General features: G+C 40.1%; 1 protein-coding gene across 1 annotated transcript in view; it reads left to right on the top strand.

The window, feature by feature from the left end:
• Zdhhc2 (zinc finger DHHC-type palmitoyltransferase 2) overlaps nucleotides 1-14794 on the top strand; it is a 62971-nt gene that overhangs the window by 15266 nt on the left and 32911 nt on the right. The window contains exons 2-3 of the mRNA XM_032918486.1: nucleotides 10673-10699; nucleotides 11950-12044. Coding sequence (XP_032774377.1) covers nucleotides 10673-10699; nucleotides 11950-12044 — 122 coding nt within the window. The remainder of the gene's footprint in view (nucleotides 1-10672; nucleotides 10700-11949; nucleotides 12045-14794) is intronic.

Raw genomic sequence — 14794 nt, 5'->3', positions numbered from 1 at the left:
AATCAAAAAGTTCCATGATTATTTGACCTTGAAGTTGAGTTGTAGCCGCATGTAGAAAACGGACAGCCCTACAAGTGTATGAGGTTAAACAAGTCACACTCACACTGAAGTCAGCACAGCTTGCTGGCATTGGGAGTCTTGTTTTTTTATATATTACTCTAGCGTGTGTGTGTGTGTGTGTGTGTGTGTGTGTGTGTGTTTGTGTGTGTGTGTGTGTGTGTGTGTGTGCGTTTGTCACAGTGTGTGGATGGAGGTCTTTTGAGCGTGTTGTTTCATCCAGCCCTCAGAGTCTGAGGCAAGTGCTTTTACACACTGAGCCATCTTGTTGGCCCTCGATCTTGTCTGTTTTGAGATAGAGGTTATTGGATTCATTGAATGAAACCAGAATACCAATATCAATGGACTGGCCTAGAGATCAGATTTCTCCCTGTACCTACGCCTGTAATTTGAAATCACTTTTTTTCTTTGTGAATTTGAAAGTAGCAGTGATTTATAAAGTCTTCTCTGTTTCCTCCTCAGAGCAGACTTAGCTGAAAGATGTGCCCATTCTTAATGATTTAAGTACAGTTAGCGAATGTGTTACTAGAGTTAACTAAGGTCTTAATACCAACTGTTGAATGGAGCTACATAGGTATATAGAGCAATCCAATGACCATCATAGTGCTGAAGCAACGAGGTTAAATCTGTCATATCCAATACCATGGGTGAACCTGGAGAGCATTATGCTGAGAACAATCAACCAGTCACAAGGATGAATACTTGTACCACAGGATGCAAAGCAGCCAAACATAGAGAAATATCGAGGAGAATGTTTAGAGGTTTCCAGAGCCTGGAAGAAGAGCAGATTAATGGACTGCATTCATCTGGTTAGAGTTCTTCAGGCACATTGGATGACGGGACTCTAGGAACCCATTGTGTATTGTTGGACTTAGACTTAACACTACTGTATTGTGCAGATAAAATGTTTAAAGGAGGCAGATCTCAAGTTGGGCCAGTGCTGTGATTAAAAAAAAAAAAAAATGGAGACTTTTCCTGCTATTGGAACAAGAAAGAAGCAGTTCTAGATTTAATATTTTCACAAGTGTAAGAACTGGGAATCCTAATCAAGGCAGCCCAGTCTTGTGTACTCCTTACTAACAGCTTATCCAAGCAGGGATGAACCCGCCCAGTGTGTCAGGTTAATTCCTTTCCCTCTGCATTGGTGAGGCCAAACGTTAGGACAACCCTAGTGTTCTGTCACCACCAACCCAGTCTTGCCAGAGCAACATAGCTCTTATTCAGTTTTGAAGTGCACCACTCAGTAAAGTGTAAACTCAGGCCATGCCCATCACTATGGTTATTGGAATATTTTAATGGTGGCTAAAGTATATGATATCTGTACCTAGATGTTTTAAACAGGCTATTAGAAAAGAGGTGGTAGAGGGTTTTTGTTTGGTTGGGTTTTTTTGTTTGTTTGTTTGTTTGTTTTGTTTTTTACCTTTTACCCTGCTTTCTGAAGCCTTCTTAAGAAGTAACTAAGTAGTAAGAATATCGATCATTGGCAGACTAGTTGAATAAAAGCTACTGAAGTTGGAATCAATCAAATCTACCCAGGACCAGAAGCCCAGCAGGGTGCATAACGGTTAGGAGGCACCAGATGTCACAGGTCTTGGGAGACAATATAAACTCCTTGAGAGAATTTTGGGTCAGATAGTCCCATAGTTAGATCTCAACTGCTTATCTTATAATTTGCCTGCCATTAAAAAATTGTCCTCTCTCTGGAAGGAAGTCTCATATTTTAAACCTATAATATGACCCACCTCACAGACTATTACAAGATTTAGGTGTGAAGAACATTTAAGATTAAACTCAAGGGGCTGGAGAGATGGCTCAGTGGTTAAGAGCACTGACTGCTCTTCCAGAGGTCCTGAGTTCAATTCCCAGCAACCACATGGTGGCTCACAACCATCTGCAATGGGATCCGATTTCCTCTTCTGACAAGTCTAAAGAGAGTAAAAGTGTATTCATGTTACTCGTTAAATAAATAAGTAAAATAATAAATCTTTAAAAAGCTTTGATTTTAAAAAAGTTAAGCTCAAATTTTCCACATAAAGCATTCAACAAGTGTTTCCTTTTAAAAATCAGTTTAGTACTACCATTATTGTCTGACCCTCACTAACCCCAGTTTCTCTCTCATCTCGCTCTGTACAGCCTTTGCCCTGTTAAAACTAACCTCTGATTTTGGAGGACATTGGAAGCTACAATGTTTCCATTCAAAAGTCTTAGGTTAGAGTTTCAAATCTGAGGGCATCTGAATGTGACTACTGCATTCTGAGATAGTCTTTAAAGAGATTAAATCAAACTAAAAGGAGGTCACCGGAGTAGGGTCTAATCCATTATGTGTGCTGTCTGTAAAAGAAGAGGACGTTTGAAAGCAGAGTATAAGAGAGGGAAGAGGACCTGAAGACAAAGAAGTGGTGGCCAAGGAGAAATGCTTCAGGGCACCAACATCTTGCCCTTGGCTCCCCACCCCCATTCCCCCACCCCCTCCTCCCCACACCCCCACCCTCACAGCCTTTGTTTAAGGCCCCCTGCTTGCTACTTTGTTATAACATCTCTGATAAAGTAACCAAGCGTCCCTGCTGAAGATGAGGGGCAAGTCAGGAAGAAAGGAGGGGTATGCTAACAAGTAAGTGACAGCTCACCAACTGGGCAGTTGGCCTACTCCTGTACTCTCAGCTACTCAGGGGAATGCCCTGAGAGTGCAGACCCAGTAGGGCAGCATAAGGAGAGGCTCTGAAGAGCCTACCCTTCCCCCTGATTTAGCTTGATTTGTATGGTTGCCCAAGGTGGCGTGTGATTTGTTACATTTTCTTATCATTTTCACCTTAAAAGACCTTGCCCCAATTCAACCCCAGCAACCAGCATTCCCCTTTACAGCAGCTTTGAGACCACCACCTCCGAACTCCAACTTCACTGTGCTTCTGGCCTGTTTTGTGTGTAAAACTGCTAGCACTGAGCACCAGGGAACGCCTCTCCTCACTTCTCTGGCCACATCTTTATCCACATTTCGACTCTGAGCCCCTAATCCATGCCAGGCTCTATGCCAAATGCTTTTGTTCCTTGTAATTTAATTCTCAGAACAGTCCTGAGAGATGAACTGAGTGCTTAGACAGGGAAAAAAAAAACCTAGCCAAGATAAAATGTCAGGGAAGCTATAAAGTCAGGATGCAAATCTCAGGGGACAGCCCAGAAGAGGACCAAGAGGTAAAAAAAAGAATGAAGAGAAAGAAGAGTGGGATTACTGACACTCAAGGCACACTTGAGGACCAAGGACCGGTAAGGAACCCAGGGGTTGGTGCCAGAGGAGCTTTTCAGATTCAAAAGGGCGCAGTCAGTCAAGCCTATGTTCTCGACACAAGCATAGTGGCCTCAGGGACAAGACAGTGCAAAGACATGATTCTGAAGACAGGCGTGATTCTGGCCAGGTTGGCCAGAGCCTGGTCACCTGTGACCTCAAGGATGATGTAAGGACATGGTGGTTTTATTTGAAATGCAGCACAAGTCTTGGACTGGTTTTTAGGGAGATGATTTCATCATCGGTTTACATTTTAGTAGAAAAATGTGCTTTTATTTTTTTAATTGAAAGGAGGAATTTTTTTTCTCTCTTTTTTTTTTTTTCGGAGCTGGGGACTGAACCTAGGGCCTTGCGCTTGCTAGGCAAGCGCTCTACCACTGAGCTAAATCCCCAACCCTGAAAGGAGGAATTTTTCTAGAGCTCTGTGGGGTCCCTTTATGGGACAGTGAGTGTCAAGGCTGTTTGGAGTGAGGACTGGTTCCCATGGTAACCCAGAGGAAAGCCATGCATTTGGAGCTTAAGTTCTACACCCTTTGTCTCTATCCTGTAGCAACTTCCCTGTCGTTCAGACATCAGCTTATTGTATGAATCCAATGCCAAATTTATTTCTAGAATTACTTTTGACCAAGGATTTAGTCAGTGTTTAATTTTAGAGGAGGAGGACTCTTTAAGATAACGTACAACTTTTTTCTTAAACAACAAAATCCTAGCTCAGTTTTGCTGTGTATGGTGATCACGGTGGCATGAATGGACGGGCTGGAGCAGGTCTCCTGTGAATTGTTAAAGTGCCAATCAAAGGACTTTTGAGGAGTGGGCAGTGTGATTCAGAATGTCTGGGAGGGGGGTGGAAACATTGAGTACCAGAAGGAAGTAGTACGGTCTAAGGTTAGAGAGGAAGGTGGGCTCTGAAATGATTCTTAAAATCGCCATTGATGTGTTTACAAAAAGAGAAAGGGGGGATATGTTCTATGGAGGTCTGGGGAAAGGGGGGTGTCTCAGCAGGCCCATGACATCCCTTCCCCCTGAGGGACCAGCCACACGACAGTGTAGTATAGAATAGAGTGTATTCAGGGCATGGGGAGGGGGGTTAAGAGGGTAGTAGGGCTGAGAAAGAGAGAGAGAAGTAGAGAAAGAGAAGAGTAGAGGCCAGCCATGAGCACATGGAGAGAAGGGAGGAAGGGGATGGGGAGAGAAGGGACAAAAGGAGAAGAAGGGAAGAGCAAGAGAACAAGAGGAAGCAAGAGAGCAAGAGCAAGAGAGTGAGGAGGGGACAAGCAGCCCCTTTCATAGTGTCAGGCATACCTGGCTGTTGCCAGGTAACTGTGGGTTGGAGCTTAGACAGGATGCTAACGGCCATGGCATATGAGGATCACAGAGAAGTTCTATAAAAAACCACACACACACACACACACACACACACACACACACACACACACACACACACACACACACACACACACACACACACACACACACACACACACACACACACACACACACACACACACACACACATACACACACACACACACACACACACACACACACGGTGAGCAGGGTTGAAGATAACATAGCAATAGAGTGCATGTTAGTACGTGCCTGGACCCAAGTTAATTCCAATAAAAAAAATCAAAACAAAAGTAGATACGTTACAGGAAAACATAGTTTAATGTCGTAGGAGGAGGAAGCTATGGTTGGAATTAAACTGGAAACATTCATAAGCAGTGCAAAGGTCTCTTAGATCTGGTGTTATGGCGGCCTAAAGGCAATGCCGGTGTTGATCTTTAGTGCATTAAAGATGAACGCGAGCTCCTTAAAGGTGCCCAAAAGGACAAAGGGTTCTGCTGTCAGAGGCTTCCCCCAGCTGAATTTATCCAAAACAAATTCATAGTCAATTTGCCAACATTTTCCAAAAATGAGCATAATTATATCTGCTAGGGTTACTTATACTTAAAGAATTAGCAGTAGAGAGAGGCCGTTGCAGACTTCTACAAAAGCAATCGCAGTAGGAGATTAGATATGAAAGACGAATGGTAATCGAACAAGGAAGTAATGGGATGGCAGTGATATAGGGAATGGTTTGGATACTTGCTAAAAGTCAGTTTTCTTGAAAAAATACTGAACAAACAAACAAACAAGCAAAGCCAAAAAGATATTGTGATGGTAGCCAGAGACAGGAAGCCAGTTTAGGTCGTGTGAGTAGTCAGAAAATAGAACCGGAACCCAAACTCCTGGCCTTGCAGTCTGATGAGATCTAAGGAGACATTCTTGGAGGGCTTGGTTTCGCTCTTGGTACACAGGAGCAGTTTGGTAACTATGGTGATAATTTGTTGTTCCTTCTCTCCCACATCCTATCCATGCCAACAAAGGGCTGTGACTCCTGTAACACAATTAGACAGGGGAGAGTTTGAAGTCCTGGAGACACAGAAGAGGACCGGACGTTTCTAGAGCAGAAAAGATCATGGCAGGACGTGGACCAGAAAGAGATTCTTCTCATTTAAGTTATAATCAGAGAACTGCATTTCGAATGTGGCCCGCACGGCTACTACTGCAGATGCTTACACTGCTCCCGTACGTTTGAATGACAAACATTTTAATGTAATAGTAGAAACTGTCTCACTCACCCTCCCCAAATAAAGTACATGTTTTATCTGAGGAAAATTTGGAATTTAGTCTTGTTTCTTTTTTTTTTTTCCTTCACATAAAAAAAAAAAAAGTTTGTGTGCATTAAGTTAAACTGTTAGATCCAAAATAAACCTTCTCCCTTTCAGGAAACCCTCTCACAAGTGTCATTAGTAGGAGTCTTAGGAAGACTAAAGAGTGGTTTACTCCCTTGTGTTAAGGATTAGCACCATTTGTCGTTTTTGGGTTTTTAACTAAGTATCTGTAATCCAATGTCATCTTCTGACCTCCACAGTTCATACATACGTGTGCTGGCGCATGCGTATGTGTGTGCACACACTAATTTAAAAATAAAATAAAAAATTAGTAAATTAGGTACTAATATTGAGCATAGTTTTATCTTCCAAGAGTAACTGTTAGGTTTTAATATGGCTTTTGAGTTTTAACACGATACTATTTAATTATAGCATTAACCTCACAAAGCATAGCTCAGCACCATACTGTGATCATGGTGACATTTATGGGAGGGCTGGACTAGAATCCAGGTTTCCTGTGACTTGCTCGAGTGCCAGTCTATTTAAAAATCATGCACCTAACTGACTCACAGAAAATTTCCTCCGAGTATTTTATAGGTAATTTCATTATGTGCTTTAAAAGCTATTACAATGCAGACGGTTGTTGGCAGTCTTCATTAAATGAAAGAAAAACTGTTTACTCAGTCATGGAAACAAGTTAGCTTCTCCCAGTCACAAGCATCCATCCATGAGTTGATTCTGCCCTAGAAATACCTGGCTCCTGGTTTAGAACGCTATGCAGTTGAGAACACTACAATTTTAAGCTTCACTGTATCGTATTAGAATCAAATATCTGGCCCAGCAGCATTTACTATATGAAAGAGAGATTCAGACAAACTGAAGAAGCCGGTAATTTAGCTCCCAATATAAGATGTTTCAAAGCCGACATAGAGAAACGTTATCTCTTTCTTTTAATTGTTTGGATGACTCAAGGAAGCAGTTGCCTTAACTAAGTCCTCGTACATAGCACAGGAAGAAACGCAACCGGTAGTTGACACAGGCTCTCCTTCCTGCATTCCCTGCCAGCATCTTTCTCCAGAGGGAAGAGCATGCTTCTCTAAGGAGGAAGGAAGACAAGTTTCCATTCCTGTAAAGTAGAAAAGATTGAGGGAGAGCCTGGCTTCAAGCAACTTGGAAGACAGAAAAGTACTGCAAGATCACGGGCGTTCCCCCACAAGCTCTGCCGAAGTTTTATGGATCTGTGTTCAATTTGTCAAAAAGAAAGTGTTCCTAAGTTTCACAGTTCTAAAGAACAGGTGCCTCTGGTAGAGGCAGGAGACATTCGGTTCTACTCAGCTGACTGCGGGCTTTACCCTGCCGTCCCCTATAAAACTCTTGCACTAATAACAGTGGGGCTGTTTTGTGAGCTGTCTAATGTAGATGTGAGGAACTAGACTCAGACAGTGTCCTTAACCTCTGTCCCAACTCTCCAGGCCCAATGGCTTAATTCTTATGCTGATATAAGTAACCAGATTATACTCGATTGCTACTCGTATTTTCAAAATTTATATTTCCCATATATTTTATTTGCATACATACATATTAGAAAAGTGTTTGAAGCCCAAGAATGACCTTTTCTTAAATAGCTATTGAAAACCAGCTATACTTGGAAGTAACATTTCACATCTTCTTACACAATGAGAAAAGACATTTTAAAATTTGATGGCTCTGCCATTAGGCAAAAATTATCAAGATGAGTCGCTAATGTAATAATTAGACAAATATCCTAGGAAGGGCATTCATTTCTTTCATAAAAATGAAACTTACTGTGGTCCTTATGTGTGTTAGTAAGTTATATCCTCAGTCTGGGTATTGGTATTTAATCAGTGGTGCTCTCCCATTTGAAGCTGGTTATACACCACTTTATTTGTAATATGTGTAAACTAGGTATGTTCGGAGCCTAGAAGAGGGTCTCGAGAAACAAAAAATAAATAGACTAATAAGAAAGTCACAATCGGGTTGGGGATTTAGCTTAGTGGTGGATCACTTGCTTGCCTAGCAAGCACAAGGCCCTGGGTTCAGTCCTCAGCTCTCTGGTGGGGGAGGGAGGGTAAGTCACAATTCACTAAGAACAGATAGGAAAAACCCGTGCTTACATTTTGAAAAATAATACTAACTCTCACAAGTAATAAGGGAAGTTAATACTAAAACACATTTGTTTGTGTGTTCGTTCGTTTGTTTGTTCCTTTGTTTTGGTGCTGGGGTTGAACCAGGACCTGTATGTACTAGGTAGACATCTGTTCTACCAGTGAGCTTCTTCTAAGTCAGGGTCTCTCCATGCTGCCCAGGCTACCCTTGAACTGCTTCTGCTTCCGTAGTGATGAAAGGCCTAGCTTTAATTGGCCTATGACATTGACTAAATTTAAATTAAAGACTCATGGCTATAAGAAATGTGATAGTCCTATAATATTAGTGTAATTGGACATGTCCTCTGGGAACTATTACATCTCATCGTATAAACAACATCAAAATAATTTGCTGTAAGTGTGGATCTACATGTACCTTGTTTAAATATATCACAGCACTTGTAGATTTTGAACATTTGTATATTTGGGGGTGGGGGAGTACAAGTTAAGGCTGGAAAACAATAGCTTCTAAAACAGATATGACTGAAATTCTGTCTGTGAGGTTAATAATGTAATTAATAATACTGGATCATCCACTTAACAAGTGCTGTTCCAGGACAGAAAGGTCCTCAGATCACGGTAGCTGTTCTTATTTTTCTGAATGTATCTTTGTTTAACCATGTTTAGTTCTGACCACTGTAGTCATAGATTAACAAGTAGGTTCTCTTTACAGCCCAGCGCCTCTGGAATTGTCACCAGGGTCACTCAGAGATAGATTCTCATGCATTCAAATTGCTTTTACATTTTTTTATTAGTTTCACTGAAAGATAGGAAAGGGATACAATCAGTTTGGAGCCCTTGGGAGCGCAGAGAAGTCTGGGCCTATAGAAAACTGCCCGGGATAGTGTGGTGGTCTCTTCAGACACTTCAGAGAACAAACTGGTGTTGGATAATCTTTCCTATGCTGTTAGATAAGCTCCTTCAGGGAGTCCCAGAAAGGGAACTCTGATTACTTTCATTCATAAACAAACTTACATGGCAGCTTCAATAATAACCCATGAAACGGTGTGTACATGTATATACACATGTATGTATATATGTATTATGTATGTATGTATGTATGCATGCATGCATGTATGTGTGTGTAACTTCTTTGTGTGGGTTCATTTATGTGTGTGTAGGTACACGTGCACATGTGTGCATGCGTATACAGAGGCCAAAAGATAATCTCTGATTTTTTTTTGAGAGCTTAATTTTTCAAACCTGTGTCTGTCTCCCAGCACTGAATTTACATGTGTATACCTGGCTTCTTTTTTTCCATGTGAATAATGTGGATTGAACTCAAGTGCCCATGCTTTTTAGGCAAGAAATTTACCAACAGAGCTCTTTTCTCATGTCCAGTATGAGCCAAACAGGTACCATTGATGTTTGACTTACAAAGGGCTTTGTCCTACGAGCTTGCTAACAAATTAAGGCTAGGTGGGGTTCATTTCCTCACATTTAAAGGGGTTCAATAATGTTAACTATGTGAAGTCTTGTCTAGGTTTTTATTTTCTGTTACAAAATGGAAATCTCAATACTATAGTTCAAAGCCATGCAGGAACAAATTTCAACATGCTATAGACATGAATGTTTTCATTCTTACAGCCATTCAGTATTGTGAGAGAACGTTCTCTAAAGCTAGCTCTAGAAATGTTTAAGAAAGAGGTAGGTTTGATTAGATATCGCTAAAAATCTGTCCCATGACCCAAAGATTGCAGCCTGTTTAAACGCAGTGACATTTCATTCTGGAGTAAGGAAAACTGAGTAGGGTTGGAGTCGGGCGGGGGATACATAAGCAAAATGTGACCTTCCCTTGGTACAACTGAGAAAGGCCCAAACTCCAAAGGACATCACTATCGGCCGTATGATTACATGATCACAGCAAACAAAAGAACAAACAGAAGAAATAAAGAAATTCTGTGGATTACTGAATACAGTTTCTTGTTCCAGCCTGTTTCAGATTGTCTGTGACTTGTCTTCACCCAGCTGCTTTCTTCAGAGGAAGCCGTGAGGGATAGTGGTCCCACATGCCTACTCTGAACCCCTCAATACTTCTTGCAGAGCAATTAGAGCCATGGGCTGTTAGGATGAGAAGTATGTGTGCGATAAGCACAGACATTTGGTTCTTTGTGGAGAATAGACTAGATGAGTGCTTGTTCATGAAGACCAATAAATATCTCAGGAAATGTAATCGGCCGTTTTTAATCTGAATTCTATAGTTGAAGGCTCATATACGAGTCATCTACAGAGGCCAATAAGGGTTCCTCATGCTTGAGGAACCCTGCTTTGTCGGGTGAGGTGCACCACTGAAAGCACTGCTGACTGAAGCTGCCAGCCTACTACCCCTTGACCCCCAGGCCACAATGCTTGCCTCTCCTCTACATAAACGTGAACAGATATTTAAAGAATGATGGTTTGAAGAAACCAACCAATCGTCAAGTGATAAATCCATTTTAATGTCCTTTGTCTTCAGGGTTCTCTGTTTCCTCAAACTTCATATAACCTATGGCCTATCTCTTTTTTTCTTTTAGTGTCCATGGAGAACATTGGTGAACAAGGTAAAATGTTTTTACGATCACAAATATAATGCCTTAAGAGCAGTTCAATAAAACATGTATTTGATTGAGAGTAAGAAAATATTCCTTGACAATATAGTGATATGATAGAGTTAATGACATCTCATTTTTCTAAGTTTCCAAACTAAAATTGGGAAAGAACCCTGCAGTGGGCATAATTGTCTCAAAGATCCTTGTAGTTCCAAGACATAAGGATATGGACAAACTCCTGTCCTAGCTTCACTTACTACCCTGTAACTAGTTATCCATCTACAGCATTTATGAAATTCTGCCTGTAGTTATGTTATGTTGATTTAAGTTCCATATTAGATAATCCAAATTGGAAATGGCTCCACAGGTACAAATACCATTGATTCTTCAGAACAGTTAACAATTGCTAATGAAATTTTAAAATACCAAACTTATATTCTGCTTACTTATTTCATTTTTGTTAGGAGTAGGGGCCTGGCACATGCTAGAAAAGGGACTCCACCACTCATCTGCATCCCTAGCCCTCAAACATGTCTATCCTCTGAATTGGCACGTTTTCTGTAGTTATTTATTTTAAAACTGTATTAATATATTATTCAGACAGAGTTATCAGTAGTACAACATTATTTTAAATTCATACAGTACTTTGAGCCTTTAAAAGAACATACAAAGTGTGTTTATATTCTCTAAAGAAGTACTCAGGATGCTTGTCTGAACAGTTGTCCTGTGTAATAAATTAGGCAACAGAACCCCCGTGGACAGAAATCACTTCATCCAGATGGTCCCTGTTTACATGTTGTCATCATAACAAGGAAAGCCACCAGGGTCAAGTAGAGCTAAGCAAACAGCTTCTAAATGGGAATTGCTTAGCTTTCTCTGCCTCTCTTAAGCAAAGTTCATTAAGCCTGAAAGTCTGGTTAATTAAATTTGGTTAATATTGTGTTTACTCTTCTATAACTGCCCTATTTTAACAATGTAAGAAAGCTCTAACTAACCAATTAGAGATGTGCCTAAGTACAGATGAGGGGGTTCTATTTATGGATATAGATGTAATGATAAATTTGGAGCTAGTAAAAAATCAAATCTTCCTAACTTTAGGTTTTTATTCAAAGAGTTGTATTTATTTGAATGAATATAATAGAATATATTAAAATATAATATTTTATGGTTTATCATCTTTGTAAATTTGAGTATTTTATGAATACCATAATTTGAGTACAATTTTGCATTATCACAGTGGTGATTATTTTCTCTCATTTTAGTTGTGTGCCTCATGGCTTATCATCTACTTTTCGCAATGTTTGTCTGGTCATACTGGAAAACCATTTTTACATTGCCCATGAATCCTTCAAAAGAAGTAAGTTAATAAGTAAGACAATAGCAAAGTTATCCCAAGGATGGAAATCTGTAATATTAATTTCTGAAAATGAATTTTCCTCTTTTCATTAGTGTTTCAAATGTATTGAATACAGTGATGTTTGAGGATTTAAAAAAATCTGTGTATATTAATAAACACTGGAATTTTTACTAGGTCCTTACTTTCTCATCTGATAGAATTATGCTATCAAGTCTCCTATGCCTTCCTTTGTACTTTACTGTCAAGCATCCAGATGGATCAATAAGAGAAAGACAATAGGTACATAGATATGTAGATAGATACATAAATAGATACATAGATATAGATAGATAGATAATAGATACATAGATAGACACATAGATACATAGGTAGATACATAGATACATAGGTACATAGATACATAATAATACATACATGATAGATACATAGATATAGACAGATATATAGATACATATAGATACATAGATATAGAGATACATAGAGATACATATATAGATAGATGATAGAGATAGATACATAGATAAGTAGATAAGTAGATACAGAGAGATAGATACATAGATAGATAGATAGATAGACAGACAGACAGACAAAAAATTTGGTTCAGTTAGATAGTAATTATTAGTAATTAGTATGTATACATAATAGTTGTCTGTCAATCACCAAAAACAACGATAAGTAACTTAATTCATTATCTTGTGATTCAAGTTATCCATAGCTAGTCTACAGCCTTTAGATACCCAGACTCCTTCTATCCTACTGTCTCGTCACATGATGTTTTGATTCTCTGAGCCAGTTCTTGATTGAAGATGTAGCCCTCATTCCAGACATCATGAATATATTACAGCCAGCAGGCCATAGACATTGGAAAGAGGCGCCCTTTCCCTTCAGTGACATTTGCTTTGAGTTACTGATTTCATTTCCACTTGCATTTAGATGACTTCATTACGTGACCACATCTCTCTCACATGGAAGCCTGGGAATGTAGTCCTTACTCTCAGAGGTCGTGTCAGCCCATTAAAGGCAGGAGTGGCTATTGGGGGACAGCTAGCAATTGCTGCTACAGAAGGTTTTACATCGCAATATATGACTACCTTAGATTGTCATTTTTGAATATATTCTTTTCACGTCTGGCTCTCTCACGTCACAAAATGATTTTAGAGCAAGAGAAAGTACCTTACATACTTTTGTATTCTTGGCATTTGCTCTAATACATGTTTGTTGAATTGAAAAAATAAATCTTGCTGTGCATATCATACCATGTTTTCAATAGTTTAAGTTAAAAAGAAAAGACATCATGGTAGATTGTTCCCTAAAGCAATCAGTTTGAAATGAATCTGTGATCATACAGGTCAAAAACTATGCTTGTGGCCTGGAAAAAAGTTGTTAAAGCCCAAACGACACATATGTCACAGAAATAACTGTGTGTGTAGACTCTAGTGCTTCACAGACCGTCTTTTGTCTCAGACTCTCCACCCTTTTCTGTGTGTTTTTCCCTTCTTCCTACGGAATTCATTTATTCCTCCTAATCTCTCTCGAGGTGTCTTGGCCTTTGTGTAGGTTTGAAAGAAATTGCTGACTTCAGTCAATTGGGTGCATGACCTCATCCACTCAGGCGGCTTACCAACCACTTCAGCATTGATAGATTGATTTCACATTGATTCCCAGATCTGATCACTTCTGAGCCTAATGTATGTGTCTCTCTGTTCAACATTCCACCTTGGTTAGTTCACTGGCACTTTAGATACCATCTGTAAAACAGAGTTCACCATTTTGTCCTTCCCTAAACTACCACAGCCTACGTTAGTAAATATCTCTGCCATCTTCTACTGATCATGCAGGCCAAGATCCTGGTGTCTGCTTGTCTCTGTCTCTGTGTGCCCTCCTCACTCTGCCCTCTCATTCTTTATCTCTTTCTGTCTTCCTGCGTGTCTTTCTCTATTTCAGTCTCCCTTTGTCTGCTTGCTCTCTCTCTCTCTCTCTCTCTCTCTCTCTCTCTCTCTCTCTCTCTCTCTCTCTCTCTCTCCCCTCTCCCCATTTGTCCCTCCCTCTTACCATTTTCTGACCTACTACAGTCTTCATGGTACTTAAGTCTTACTTATAACCCCTTCCCAGAGCCTTCAGAAGTCCATCCTCCACCTAGAAGTAAAGTGTTCCATCTAAAGGGAAACAGCATTTTCCTCTGCAGTGTGTCTGTTCTGTGACTGCACATACTCCCACAGGGAAAAGTCTGTCTCCCTTGCCTGGCAGCAATTATCCTTTTCTGAGTCTGACTTCCTGCTTTATGTTCTTGTAACTCTCAACTCATGTAGCTCCCTGAATGTGCTGTCCCAGTATTTTTTCTTTCTCTAATAATCATTCTCTTTGTAGCTTACATCCATACCAGCAGCAATTATCTCCTGAAATTCTCAGGCATGGAATTCTCCCAGAGTTCAGTTTCTAGACCTCTTGTTTTATATATCTCAATTGGGGATACCATTTAATTTTATAACTTTATAATAGTATCTCATTAGTATAACTCTCAAATAAATATATTAGCCCAGACCTCTGCCTGACCTCCAGCCTCATCAATAACTATCTCTCTGACATCTGCCAAAAATTCAAATTCAGGCTGGAGAGATGGCTCAGCGGTTAAGAGCACTGACTGGGTTCCAGAGGTCCTGAGTTCAATTCCCAGCAACCACATGGTGACTCACAACCATCTGTAATGGGATCTGATACCCTCTTCTGGTGTGTCTGAAGACAGCTACATG

This window comes from Rattus rattus, chromosome 13 (genome assembly GCF_011064425.1).
Source record: "Rattus rattus isolate New Zealand chromosome 13, Rrattus_CSIRO_v1, whole genome shotgun sequence".
Classification (NCBI taxonomy): Eukaryota; Metazoa; Chordata; class Mammalia; order Rodentia; family Muridae; genus Rattus; species Rattus rattus.
The sequence above is the reverse complement of the archived record's forward strand: the minus strand, read 5'-3'. Positions and strand labels throughout refer to the sequence as shown.